General features: G+C 38.1%; 1 protein-coding gene across 1 annotated transcript in view; it reads right to left on the reverse strand.

Annotated features, from left to right (window-relative positions):
• UBXN4 (UBX domain protein 4) overlaps positions 1-14377 on the reverse strand; it is a 39226-nt gene that overhangs the window by 10666 nt on the left and 14183 nt on the right. Inside the window, exons 6-9 of the mRNA XM_015566145.1 lie at positions 10328-10421; positions 5920-5974; positions 5020-5184; positions 1879-2006 (exon numbers count right to left, since the gene is read on the reverse strand). Coding sequence (XP_015421631.1) covers positions 1879-2006; positions 5020-5184; positions 5920-5974; positions 10328-10421 — 442 coding nt within the window. The remainder of the gene's footprint in view (positions 1-1878; positions 2007-5019; positions 5185-5919; positions 5975-10327; positions 10422-14377) is intronic.

A 14377-nucleotide genomic window follows, 5' to 3' on the forward strand; every position in this document is an offset into this window, starting at 1 on the left:
CCCCCGGGGGGGCCTGGCCAGTCTGGGTGAGGGGCTGAGGACTGTTTACATGCTGGCTAAGCTCCCCGGTGATGGAACCTCCCAGCCTCTTTTTTTCTTCTTCTTTTTTTTAAATTCTGGGCTTTATTTACCTTCTATAATTGAAACTTTGTTGCCTTCAGTGGAGCTCAGAGCCGGCCACAGCAGGCGGGAAGCTTGGTTTCCTCCATCATTGGAGCAACCAAGCCTCCTGCTCGCTCCAGCTCTGTGGTTGCTGGCCGCCATCTTGTTTGGGTTAATTTGCATATAGTCACTCCGACTGGATGGTGGGCATGGCTTAAGGTGTAGCAAAGGTACAGTCAATTTGCATGTTTGTCTTTTATTAGATAAGGGGTTTTTTTTTTTTTTTAGGGGAGAGCACAAACACAGTCTCCCACTACCACAAATTATGCAGTCGAGTTTCCCACATTTGGGGAAATTGCAGGCGTCAGCACATCCGAGTGCAATGAATAAGCCTCGCCCTGGGAAAACCACCTTCATGATCATGGTATTTCCCCTGCCAGGTAAGTATATTCTTTCTTATTTTTTAAAATATATTTTTATTGATATCAGAGAGGAAGGGGGAGGGAGAGAAATAAACATCAATGATGAAAATCATTGATCAGCTGCCTCCTGCATTTCCCACACTGGAGATTGAGCCCGTAACCCAGACATGTGCCCTGACAGAAATTGAACCATGACCTCCTGGTTCATAGGTTGGCGCTCAACCACTGAGCCACACCGACTGGGCTATTTTCAATTCTCTTGAATATATATTTAAAAATAGAACTGCTGGATTATATGACAACTCTATGTTTAACATCTTGAGGAACTATCAAATTGTTTTTTCCAAAGTGGCTGCATCAGTTTATAATCCCTTTAGCAATGTAGGAAGGTTCCAATTCTACACATCCATGCCAATACTTGTTGCTGTCTCTTTAAATGTAGAAATCCTAGAGGGATTGAAATAGTATCTCATTGTGGTCTTGATTTGTATTCCCTTCTGACTAGTGATGATGAGTATCCTTTCATGTGCTTATTGACTATCTTCTCTGGAGAAATGTCTATTCAAATCCATTCCCCATATTTAAGTGGATTGTTTGCTTTTTATTGTTGAGTTATACGAATTCTTTTTATATTCTAGATATAAGTCCTTTATCAGATATATATGATGCAAAACATCATCACTGATGTTTCTATCTCTCCTCCCTCTCTGAAATCAATAAAAATATTTTTTTTAAGTTTTTTTTTAATTTTGGTGAAGTCCAACTTATCTATTGCTTTCTTTTGTTGCTTGTACTTTTGATGTCATGTCTAAGAATCCATTGCCTATTCCAAGATCACAAGATTTCCTTCTTTTCCCTAAGATTTTATACTTTTTTTTTTTGCGTTGCTTAAAGAAAAAAACTTTAATATTACACTAGTAACTAGGGTGGACACCAAAGTTGACAGTTGTAGGGCCAATCTATGTAACAGCACAGGATAGCCATTTTTGGGCAATAGCCCTCAGGGTCAAAGCAAGGGTGGGAAGGAACAAGTATTAACAACAGGAAGTGCAAGAGGCAGCTTTGGGTGGTGCTGACTCAGTAGACACAGACGGTGCGCAAGAAGGTGCAGCCACTGAAAAATCCTAAGTCGAACCATCATAAGTCAGGGACTGTCTGTATTTAGTACTATCACACTGAACATTCACATTCAATAACAAATACCATTGACAGCTGCCAAACTCATCAGTATGTCCTTCTGAAACTATTTATTCTAGCCACAGCACACACATCAGTGTTAAAAAGCAGCCCACAACCACTGTTCTTCTCAGCTGCTACATATACAAAGATGTTTAAGCAAAAAAAAATAAAGTACCTTCTTTCTCTTGCAGAAGCATCCCTCTTAACTTCCATTTCTGCCTGTTTAACCAGCAAGGCAGCAGCTTTAGCAGCTTCTACTTCTTCCTTTGTCTTTGCGAAACGAGCTGCTCTCTCTGCACGATCCTTTAAAACAGTTAGATGCTAAATATCTTTCACTGCCAGAATTCTACTCACATATTTCCAAACACAAGGAACACACACACACATGCATGAAATCCCTTAAAGCCATATATGTAACTTAATCAGTAGGGATCTGGTACTCTTTAGTTTTATCAACTGCCAGGGACCAGAGCTGTTATTAAACAAACATGGACTTGATTATGGTCACTGCTGTATCACCAGAACCCGGAGCAAGGTCTAGCATATAGTACATACGTATCTGTTGAATAAAGAAATAAGCAATATAAAGGTAGACACAATTTTCATTTTCATGTGTTACAACTACTCAATTCTAAAAGCAATTGCTGCTAAACCATCCTAAGCTTCTACTTGATGGTATAAATTCTTTGAATGTCCCAAAAAAGAATGCTCGTGACTAGAGGAAACTGCTAGATAACCAATTCTTAGCTTCTTTTCTAGAGAATCTTTGAAAATTACCTTTTGACTACTGATAGAATTCATAACATTGAGAAAAATTAATTTGAAAAAAAGAATCTCAATTTAAATATTCACTGTACAATTTCTATAAAAGGAAGCTGAGAATTGGTACTTATCAGTTTTTTTTACTTCATGAAAAACCATTTTAAATATGTTACATGCAATAAACCTTAATATTTCAAGAAAAACAATCTTAAATATGTTACATGCAACAATATCTCAAGAAAAACAATTTTAAATGTTACATGCGATAAACACCAATTATTCAAGAAAAATGATCTTACATATATTACATGCAATAAACATTAATATTTCAAGAATAAAAGGATTTTAAGTATACCACCAAAAGTGTACTAACATAGTATATCACAAAAGTTGTAGGAAATATTAAAAATCTGCAAATAACAGGATTACTTCTATTATATTCTAGAATATTTTTGTTCCCTCTTGCTCTATTTTTTTTCATCAGCTTATGTTGTTCATTATATTCCACAAATGAGTGAGATCATATGATATTGATCTGTCTCCCACTGGCTTATTTCACTTAGCATGATGCTTTTAAAGGCCATTTTGTCAGATATGAGTATTGCTACTCCAACTTTTTTTTTCTTTTCCATTTGCATGGAAACTCTTTTTTCCATCCCTTCACTTTCATCCTGTGTGTGTCTTTTGTTTTGAGGCGGGTCTCTTGTAGACAGCATATAGTTGGGTCATGTTTTGTTTCCATTCAGCTACCATACACCTTTTGATTGGAGCATTTAATCCATTTACATTTAGGGTTATTATTGAGAGGTACTTGTTTATAGCCATTTTGACTCTGTATCGGTAGGTTCCTCTGTTTCTTCTTCTCAGCAATCCCTTACAGCAATCCCTTTAGCATTTCTTGTAATACTGGCTTGGTGGTGGTGAACTCCTTTAGTTTTTTGGTTTTTTTTTGAGAAGCTCTTTATTTGACCATCTATTTTGAATGATAGCCTTGTTGGATATAGTAATCTTGGTTTCACATCCTTGCTTTTTATTATCTTGAATACTTCATGTCATTTTCTTGCTCTATTTTTTTTCATCAGCTTATGTTGTTCATTATATTCCACAAATGAGTGAGATCATATGATATTTATCTTTCTCCCACTGGCTTATTTCACTTAGCATGATGCTTTTAAAGTCCATTTTGTCAGATATGAGTATTGCTACTCCAACTTTTTTTTTCTTTTCCATTTGCATGGAAACTCTTTTTTCCATCCCTTCACTTTCATCCTGTGTGTGTCTTTTGTTTTGAGGCGGGTCTCTTGTAGACAGCATATAGTTGGGTCATGTTTTGTTTCCATTCAGCTACCATACACCTTTTGATTGGAGCATTTAATCCATTTACATTTAGGGTTATTATTGAGAGGTACTTGTTTATAGCCATTTTGACTCTGTATGGGTAGGTTCCTCTGTTTCTTCTTCTCAGCAATCCCTTACAGCAATCCCTTTAGCATTTCTTGTAATACTGGCTTGGTGGTGGTGAACTCCTTTAGTTTTTTGGTGTTTTTTTTGAGAAGCTCTTTATTTGACCATCTATTTTGAATTATAGCCTTGCTGGATATAGTAATCTTTTTTTTTTAAAATATATATTTTATTGATTTTTTTACAGAGAGGAAGGGAGAGGGATAGAGAGTTAGAAACATCGATGAGAGAGAAACATCGATCAGCTGCCTCCTGCACACTCCCCACTGGGGAAGTGCCCGCAACCCAGGTACATGCCCTGGACCGGAATCGAACCTGGGACCCTTCAGTCCGCAGGCCGACGCTCCATCCACTGAGCCAAACCGGCTTCGGCTATAGGAATCTTTTTTTAAAAAAATATATTTTATTGAATTTTTACAGAGAGGAAGGGCGAGAGATAGAGAGTTAGGAACATCGATGAGAGAGAAACATTGATCAGCTGCCTCCTGCACATCTCCCACTAGGGATGTGCCCGCAACCAAGGTACATGCTCCCAACCGGAATCGAACCCGGGACCCTTCAGTCCGCAGGCCGATGCTCTATCCACTGAGCCAAACCGGTTTTGGCTGGATATAGTAATCTTGGTCTCAGGACCTTTCCATTACCTTGAGTACTTCATGCCATTCCCTTCTGGACAGTAGAGTTTCTGATGAGAAATCAGGTGTCAGCCTTATGGGAACTCCTTTGTAGGTAACAGTTTTCTTTTCTCTTGCTGCCTTTAAGATTCTCTGTCTTTAATTTTGGCATTTTAATTATAATGTGTCTGGGTGTCGGTCTGTTTGGGTTCTTCTTCTTTTGGGTTCTCTGTGCCTCTTGAACTTGTGTGACTTTTTCCTTTACCAGGTTAGGGAAGTTTTCTACCATTATTTCTTCATACACCTTCTCTATTCCTTTCTCCCTTTCTGCCTCTTCTGGCAGAATTGGTACTTTTTGAGCCACTAAAAATCTACTATTTTTATGTATACTGTCTGGTAATAAAGCAAACCATTATGCATGGAAAAACAATTTCATAAATGTTCTACAGTCAAGCAGGAAAAATAAACTTAATACTCACCAATGCAATCTGCTGTTTTATACGCTCTCGAGCTGCTCTATCTTCTGTCTTTTCTCTGTTTCTTTCCTCTAACATTCTTTTTGTTAATTCCTCTTCTTGCTTTCTTTTATAATCCAACATTTCTTTTCCAGTTTTTCTCCTCTCAATTTCTTTTTTAATCTCTCTCTGAATTAAAGAGAAAGTTTTATGAGCTCAAAACATTATTTAATAATCTGCCCTAGATATTATTCTGTATATAGCAGGTTGTAGATACATTTACTTCATAAAATGTAAGAGGTCAGTAGAATCTATTAACAGCATGGGATAAAGGTCAAATTTATACATCTTTGCCAATGGTTCTATTAAGAGTATTATGTGGTCAATGTAACTTGAAAACAAAGAGAACTGCAGGTCACTGGTTTCTGAGATGAATATGTTACCCTTCAAGGACAACAAGGCAGTCATTTATTTGACTTTCCTACATTAAATGATAACTTTCTTATATTAAAACCCTAAAGAGACGATGCAGATTAGGAGCGCACGGTGAGAAAAATGGAATGCAGCAACACGACAGGAAAAATTCGGCAAAATGTCTACAATTTTTTTTTTTTACAAAAAGAAACTAAAATTTTGATCTGTATCAAAGCAAAAATATTTTAGTTCAAGTCCCTTTATTCTTAATATAAAGAGACTCATAGCAGAGAGAGAAATGAGCAAATTTACTCCTAGCTATTTACAAAAAGAATACTAAAAAACTGTATACTATGATCCTACTATAGAAGACAGATAATTCCCCCCTTCACTATGCTCCAACACTGAACTATAACCAGGAAGCCATCCTAGGTCTGCCAACTGAATAGGGAGTCAAATGTTCCCTCACTTAATGGAAGAATAAAACAATGCTAAGTGTACAAGCTTTACCTGTTCTTCCTCTTTCCTTTTCTCTTCTCTCCTTTCTTCAAGTTTTTTGGTTAGTCTGTATTATAAAAGTTTTTTAAAAAATACATTAGCTGAGACACATCATATTAATATAAAATATATTTAGATGATTTCTTTAGCTACAAACAACTGGGGAAATATAGAAACAAAAAACAAAGCTCCTTAAGACAAAGCAACAAATTATTTACCTTGCCCCTGGCCACTAGAGAAATCATGGTGAGTCCGGGGAAGCCCAATGGGAAGCTAGCTCTAGCTCTAAGCACCTTACCTCCTACTTACCACTGGTTCCCTTTTTATCCCCCCTGATTTATTTGATATTGATTTAAAATATATACATCTAGGCCTGGCTGACGTCGCTCAGTGGTTGAGCGTCGACCTATGAACCAAAGAGGTCACAGTTCAATTCCCGGTCAGGGCACAAACCTCAGTAGTGGGCTCGATCCCCAGTGTGGGGCATGCAGGAGGCAGCCGATCAATAATTCTCTCTCATCATTGATGTTTCTCTCTCCCCCTCTCCCTTCCTCTCTGAAATCAATAAAAATACATTAAAAAGTATACACACACACACACACACACACACACACACCTACATCTTCAAACAAATATATAAATCAATGACTTACAAATGCTTTACCCCTTACACAGAAGTAAACAGCAAAATGGTACAAAATTGTTAAAAAATAAAAGCAAAAAACTAAAGGCTAGCATTTATAAAAACTAATAACAAGATTAATTCTCAACTGTAATAAATTCACCAATTAAGAAACTAATGATTCTGAAAGCAGACAGTGGTAATGGTTTGCACAATGTGAATATATTAAAACTCAATGAATTGTAAATTTTGAGTCTTACAGTATATAAATTGTATTTCAATTTTAAAAAATAACGGAACTTTCTCTGAGAGGGATTTAGGTTATACAGATATATGTAGTTGCTAAAACTCAGCTGAACAACTTATGCCAGAAATCAAGGGAATGCTCAAAGAATGATGAGATGTTTGTCCAAAGAACAGAAGACTCAGCATGAAGGGGTTCTACTAGCCAAATCTGGGGCAATCTGGGCATCAAAAAGAATAAGAGAAATGAACTGTAATACATTAGAGGGGGGGAAAAAAAGGATCTGTGAACCAGATTACTGCTGAGGGGAGTTATAAATTGGTATAAGCACTTTGGAAAACTGGCCAGTACCTATGACAAAGAAATTCCCATTCCCTACAAATTCAGCCAAAAGATATGTTCACCAAGGCATGTACAAGAATGTTCATAGTGCCCTATTCATAACAGCCCCAAACTGAAAACAATTCAAATATCCATCAACAGTAGAATGGATAAATTATACAATAGTCAAATAATAGAATACCATACAGCAATGAGAGCGCACCAACTACTGCCACATGCAACAGCACAAAAGGGCCCCACAAATACAATGCTGAGCAAAGTAGTACATGTGGTTGGTTCCATTAGATTCAGGTTAGTGGGCTCACTGCCCAGTTGGGGTGTGCAGGAGGCAGCCAATCAATGACTCTCTCTCATTATTGATGTTTCTAACTCTCTCTCCCTCTCCCCTCCTCTCTGAAATCAACAAAAATATATTAAAAAAAAAAGAAATCAAACAAAATTCAATGAATGATCCTTGAATGTGGATCTTGAATTGAGAAAAAAAGTTATAAATGACATTATTAGGATAACTGCAGAAATATGTACATGATTGAATATTAGATAATATAATTTACAATTTCTTTAGTATGGTAATGGTGTTGTACTAAAATCTGAAAATGTCTTTATTCTTTCATTATATTATCACTTGCAGATGCAATTTTGTTCTAATTTGTTTGAAAAGCCTACTGTATCTTAATGACAAATGAACTATTTCATCACTTTTGCAATCTGGGAATCTACTACTCAAATGATTTTTTAAAAAAATATATTTCTATTGATTTCAGAGAGGAAGGGAGAGGGAGAGACAGACAGAAACATCAATGATGAGAGAGAGCTATGCCACCTCCTCGCACCACTCTCTCCTGGGGATCGAGCCCATAAACCGGGCATGTACCCTGACCAGGAATCGAACTGTGACCGACCTCCTTGTTCAACCACTGAACTACAATCACCAGGCTCAATTGTGTTATTTTGTGTTTTTTTAATTGACCTGAAGGATGGGGCAGGGCATGGGTTGGTGGGTGTAGACCCCAGTCTCCAAACTAGGCTGGAGGCCCTGCTCAGAGCCAACAGAAACTCAGCTAATTTTTTTATTATTAGGAGATACACACTCAAGCATTAAGAGTGAAATGAAATATATGAAACTTTCAAATGAATCAGCAAAAAGGTGGTTGTTATACTATTCTTTAAACTCTTTGAGGGTGAGGGATATAGTAATAAAAGGTTAGAACTGATGGTACTATATATTATCTTTCCCAAAATAATAGAAATAATAGGAGTGGATTGAGGGGATGGATGAAAAAGGTGAAAGGGATTAAGTAGTAAAATAGTCATGGGGATGTAAAGTACAACAAAGGGGATATAGTCAATAATATTATAATAACTATGTATGGTGCCAGGTGGGTACTAGATTTATCAGAGTAATCATTTTGTACATAATGTCTAATCACTGTTGCACACCTGAAACTATTATTGTATGTCAATTATAATGAAAAATTTAAAAAAATCAAAACTTCACTTTCCCACTGAATTAAATAGCACCTGACCAAACCCCAAAATAAAAGGCCACCTGTCGTATTTCTTCTCATTCTCACCAAGTCTCCAAATCCTTTTCTTAATTTTTGATTTTCCATTTCACCCCAAGTGGTCCAAGTAAGAGTGCCAGTGGTGGGTTTGGTGATAGCAAAACAGAAGGAAACAAAAGAGGATGATTCCTTGGGAACTTCAGTTTCCTGCTGCTGCTCCTCCAGCCTTCCACCATTTCTCACCACTGTGAGGATCTATCCTGCTTTTCACATCAAGATCCTGACCATGCCCAACTCTTTCAAGTACAATTAGGCCCTAACTGGTTTGGCTCAGTGATAGAGCATTGGCCTGTGGACTGAAGGGTCCCAGGTTCGATTCCGGTCAAGGGCATGTACCTTGGTTGCAGGCACATCCCCAGTAGGGGGTGTGCAGGAGGCAGCTGATCCATGTTTCTCTCTCATCGATATTTCTAACTCTCTATCCCTCTCCCTTCCTCTCTGTAAAAAAATCAATAAAATTAAAGAAAACAAAAAAAACATCAGAATCTAGGTTTTTCTGCAATTAAGCTGATTGTTAAAAAATATTTATTTAATTAATTTATTTATTTTAAATATATTTTATTGATTTCAGAGGGAGAAATAGACCCATCAATGATGAGAGAGAATCATTGATCGGCTGCCTCCTGCACATTCCCCACTGGGGATTGAACCCACAATCCAGGCATGTGCCCTTGACTGGAATCAAACCTGGAACCCTTCAGTCTGAAGAGTGACGCTCTGTCCACTAAGCCAAACCGGCTAAGGAATTTTTCTTAATGTTCATATAACACTAAGTGGTTTTAAGTCAGGATTAAAAAAATATCCTGCTTATCTGTTTACCATTAACTCATATAACTTTTAAGAATCATAGTATAAAAGACTATGATTTACTTTTACTAAATCATTGACGTGTTAAACTAGAAACCACAAGCCAGACATTTGTATCTGGTTATGAGACCAACCAATAACACATGACATTTAGTAGACACCCACTTATGCAGAACCCAGGCTCAGTATACAGTCATAAAATTAGCAGAAATTCTTGCCCATCTGGAACTTATTATCCTATGGCATAGAGAGAGAAAGGCAGAAGTGACAGATGGAAACCTTCTATTACAAAATGCCAGTGAAGCCCTAGCTGGTTTTGCTCAGTGGTTAGTGTGTCAGCCCATGGACTGAAGAGTCCCAGGTTCAATTCCAGTCAAGGGCACATACCTCAGTTGCAGGCTGGATCCACAGCCCTGGATGGGGCATGTGTGGGAAGCAACCAATTGATATCTATCTATCTTTCTCTCTCTCTATCAATGTCTCTCTCTCCCTCCTGCATCCCTTATCCCTTCCACTCTAAAAAAAAAAAATCAATGGAAAAAATATCCTCAGGTGAGGATTAATAAAAAACAAAATAAACAAACCCCCCGCAAAATGCAAATAAAAAATGATTCTTTGAATGGTCAGACCTAAAGCTGACTGATGACTTCAGAGATACAGAAGAACTTTACTTCCAGATTGATCTTTAGAGATACAAACAAGTAGGTCAGATAATAAAAAGTTTTCAACCCAGAATTATTACACTTCATTTGTACAATTTTAGCTTTTTCTCAAATTAAGGAAATAACTGAAAAGCACTGTCTTTTTAATAAACCACTATTTGCAAAAATAAAAGCAAACCTTTCCACTTTGACAGTGAGGTCCTCTGAGGGTCTTGAATTTGAACATCCTCTAGGCTCCTGAGATGAAGTGGCATGGTCTGATTTTTCTCCTCCTTATTTATTAAATATAAAGAAGAAAAATATTTCATTTAATGCCAATTTTTAAAAGATATACACTTTTTTAGTTACAACATTTGTTAATCTGGTTTCTTAAACATTACATATTTTCTCTAAGAATGGAGCAGGAGATAAAAAATGAACTATTAGTAATTCTGAAGTATGGATCTGAATACAATCCTACATAATAAAAGGCTAATATGCAAGTCAACCGAACGGCGGAATGACAGGTTGCTGTGATGTGCATTGACCACCAAGGGGGTGCCGCACAGCCAGAAGCTGGGCTGGTGAGCGCACCGGTGCTGGTGGGAGACATACCCCGAGGGTTCCTGGACTGAGAGAAGGCACAGGCCAGGCTGAGGGGACTCCCCCCGCCAAGTGCACGAATTTTGTGTACTGGGCCTCTCGTAGTATATAAATATGGAAATAAGGCAGTTACCCAGTTGATGTTACCAAGGTAAAAGTTAGAGGTAAAACATGAAGAAATATTAATCTGGCATGAGGGTATATAACAAAATAAAGCATGGATGCCTGGAGAAGGGTAGGCTTCACTCCAGAGCAGTGTTTCTCAACCTTCCTAATGCCACAATACTTTAATACAGTTCCTCAGGTTGTGGTGACCCCCAACCATAAAATTATTTTCATTGCTACTCCATAATTGTAATTTTGCTACTGTTATGAATCGTAATGTAAATATCTGACATGCAGGATGTATTTTCATTGTTACAAATTGAACATAATTAAAGCATAGTGATTAATCACAAAAACAATATGTAATAATATATGTGTTTTCCAATGGTCTTAGGCGACCCCTGTGAAAGAGTCGTTCAACCCCCAAAGGGGTCACGACCGAAAGGTTCAGAACTGCTGCTCTAGAGCAATGTTGTCCAATATCTATGGTGTCCAGTACAGTAGCCACTAGCCACATGTGGCTAATGAACATTTGAAATAAGGCTAATGCAACTGAATGTCTAAATTTTTAATTGTATTTAATTTTAATTAAAATAGCCACATGTGGCTGGGCCTACGATATTCAACAGTGATGCTCTAAAGGCCAAGTTCAATCCTGGTTATTGCTCTAGATTTACACTAGCCCAATGGATGCCAAAATGTATACCAAAATTATTTCTTAGAGAAGCTTTTTATATGTCTCTATACTAATATTCTTTTAAGAATTTCCTGAATAGAATTTTGTCCTGACCTGTTGCAGAGGATAGTTATAGTCTGGCACTTCCTTTTAGAACCTCTACCATTTCCACCAACTTGATAACCTTTTTTAAAATATATTTTTATTGATTTCAGAGAGGAAAGAAAGGGAAAAAGAGATAGAAATATCAATGAAGAGAGTCATTGGTCAGTTGTTTCCTGCATGCCACACCCTGGGATTGACCCCGCAACCCGGGCATGTGCCCTGACCAGGAATCGAACCTTGACCTCCTGGTTCATAGGTCGATGCTCTACCACTGAGCCATGCCAGCCAGGCAATAACTTCTTTTTTTTTAGAAATTAAAAAAAAAGTTTTTACTGATTTTAGAGAGAGAGGAAGTGAGAGGTATAGAGAAATAGAAACATCGGTGAGAGACATATCAATCGGCTGCCTCCTGCACCCCCACACTGGGAAATGAACCTGCAACCCAGGCATGTGCCCTGACTGGGAGTGGAACTGGGGACCTCTTGGTTCAGGGGTAAACAAACACTCAACCACTGAGCCAGACCCGCCAGGTGCTTCTTCCATTTTGATCTTCGAAAAAGCAAGGACTATGGAGCAACAAAGTCTGGGTTCAAGTCCTATCCTGGCACTTCAGTAAGTTACCTAATCTCTCTGTACCTCCTAATCTGTAAAATGGAGACAGTAACCTTGTAGAGTTGTTTTGAGAAACACTTTAATAGAAGTAAAATGTTTAGACTTTTACAAAGACTGGAACATAGTGTTTTAGTTATAGCCATAGTGGAAATACTAGAATTACTAAGTAGCAGTTGGTATCTTTCTTCCTACCTCTGCATTCACCTAGGTTTCTAAATCAGCCACAGTAGGAGTAATTACACCTTGAAAATTAGCAAACACGCCGAAGCCGGTTTGGCTCGGTGGATAGAGCGTCGGCCTGCGGACTGAGGGGTCCCAGGTTCGATTCTGGTCGAGGGCATGTACCTGGGTTGCGGGCACTTCCCCGGTGGGGGATGTGCAGGAGGCAGCTGATCGGTGTTTCTCTCTCATCAATGTTTCTAACTCTCTATCTCTCTCCCTTCCTCTCTGTAAAAAATCAATAAAATATATTTAAAAAAAAAAAGAAAATTAGCAAACATTACAAATAGGACTTCTTTTTCCTCAAAGGCCTTTTGTTAAATATTTATCAACACACTGCTAAATGCATCCCATGCCAGCCGCAGCTCCCAGTTAGACATGCAATCACAAGGGTAAACAATAGATACTCTATAGTGCACTGCATTGCCAGTGTTTTTTGATATTGTGTTCTGAGCACATTCAAGGTAGGCTATGCTATGTTATGTTGCTTTGTAGGTTATGCATATTAAGTGCATTTTTAACTTATATTTTCAACTTCTGAATTTAGTTGGACATAACACCTTTTGGTTATGTCCAAAAGAGAATGAAAAATTTTGTAAATGATATTCAGGTAAATGTAAAACATAGCTATTCTGCTGTACGCCTAAATGGATTACAATCATAATAGAGTCCCTCAGTCCTATCTGCATCCAGAATTTGAGTGATCTATGCATGTAAAACCTTAAAATTAGACTACTAAGAAGCGACCTGATAGTTTTCCCTCAAATATTTCAAAAACCTGTTATGTGTAACTCCATTAGTTGCACTAAAGTTAATGGAAAATTATATGGCATCAAATTTCAGCTCAACATTAGAAGAATTTTTCTAAAATCTAGGGCTTTGCCCTGGCTGGTGTGGCTAAGTGAGTTGGGGCAAAGTCCCATATACCAAAAGGCTGCAGGTTCAATTTCTGGTCAGGGCACAAACCCAAGTTACGGATTCCATCCCTGGTCTGGGTGCATGTGGGAGACAACTGATCGATGTTTCTCTTTCACATCAATATTTCTCTCTTCCCTTCTCTCTCTAAAATCAAAACATATCCTTGGGTGAGAAATTTTTATATTTTTAAAATTAAAATAAGCCCTAGCTAGTTTGGTTCAGTTGGCCCTCGACTGAAGGGTTCTGGGTTCGATTCCAGTCAGAGGCATGTACCTCGGTTGCAGGCTCAATCCCAGGCCCTGGTTGGGGCTTGTGTTGGAGGCAACCAATCAATGTGTCTCACTCATATCAATGTTTCTCTCTCTCTGTCTGCAATCCCTGGCCTTGGTCAGGACATGTGCTGGAGGCAACCAATCAATAAGTCTCTCGCACGTTGATGTCTCTCTCCTCCTTCCCCCCTTCCTTCCACCCTCTCTAAAAATCAATGGAAAAATATCCTCAGGTGAAGATTGACAAAAAATAAACAAACAAAAATTAAAATTAATAAAAACTAGGGTTTCAACAATAGACTAGGCTTCCCAGGTGAAATAATGAGCTTCCTGTCATTAAGTGTATTCAAATAGAGGCTTGATGATTATCCAGGATCATCTTTTAGGGTACTATGTTCTAACTTCTTGGTTTACCTAACTACAAAGCTGCTATTACACCAAACAACTCTGACCACAACCCTAATGCACAGTATAAAATTTATTTTGTCTTGCCCAGCCAGTGTGGCTCGGAGATTGAGCGCAGACTTATGAACCAGGAGGTCACAATTCGATTCCCGGTCAGGGCATATGACTGGGTTGTGAGCTTGATCCCCAGTGTGGGGCATGCAGGAGGCAGCTGCTGAATGATTCTCTCTCATCATTGATGTTTCTATCTCTCTCTCCCTCTCCCTTCCTTGCTGAAATCAATAATTTTTTTCATTGTCTTTTCTATCAACCCCTCTTCAACTGTATCTCTTATTTC

Source organism: Myotis davidii, unplaced genomic scaffold, assembly GCF_000327345.1.
Source record: "Myotis davidii unplaced genomic scaffold, ASM32734v1 scaffold2042, whole genome shotgun sequence".
NCBI lineage: Eukaryota > Metazoa > Chordata > Mammalia > Chiroptera > Vespertilionidae > Myotis > Myotis davidii.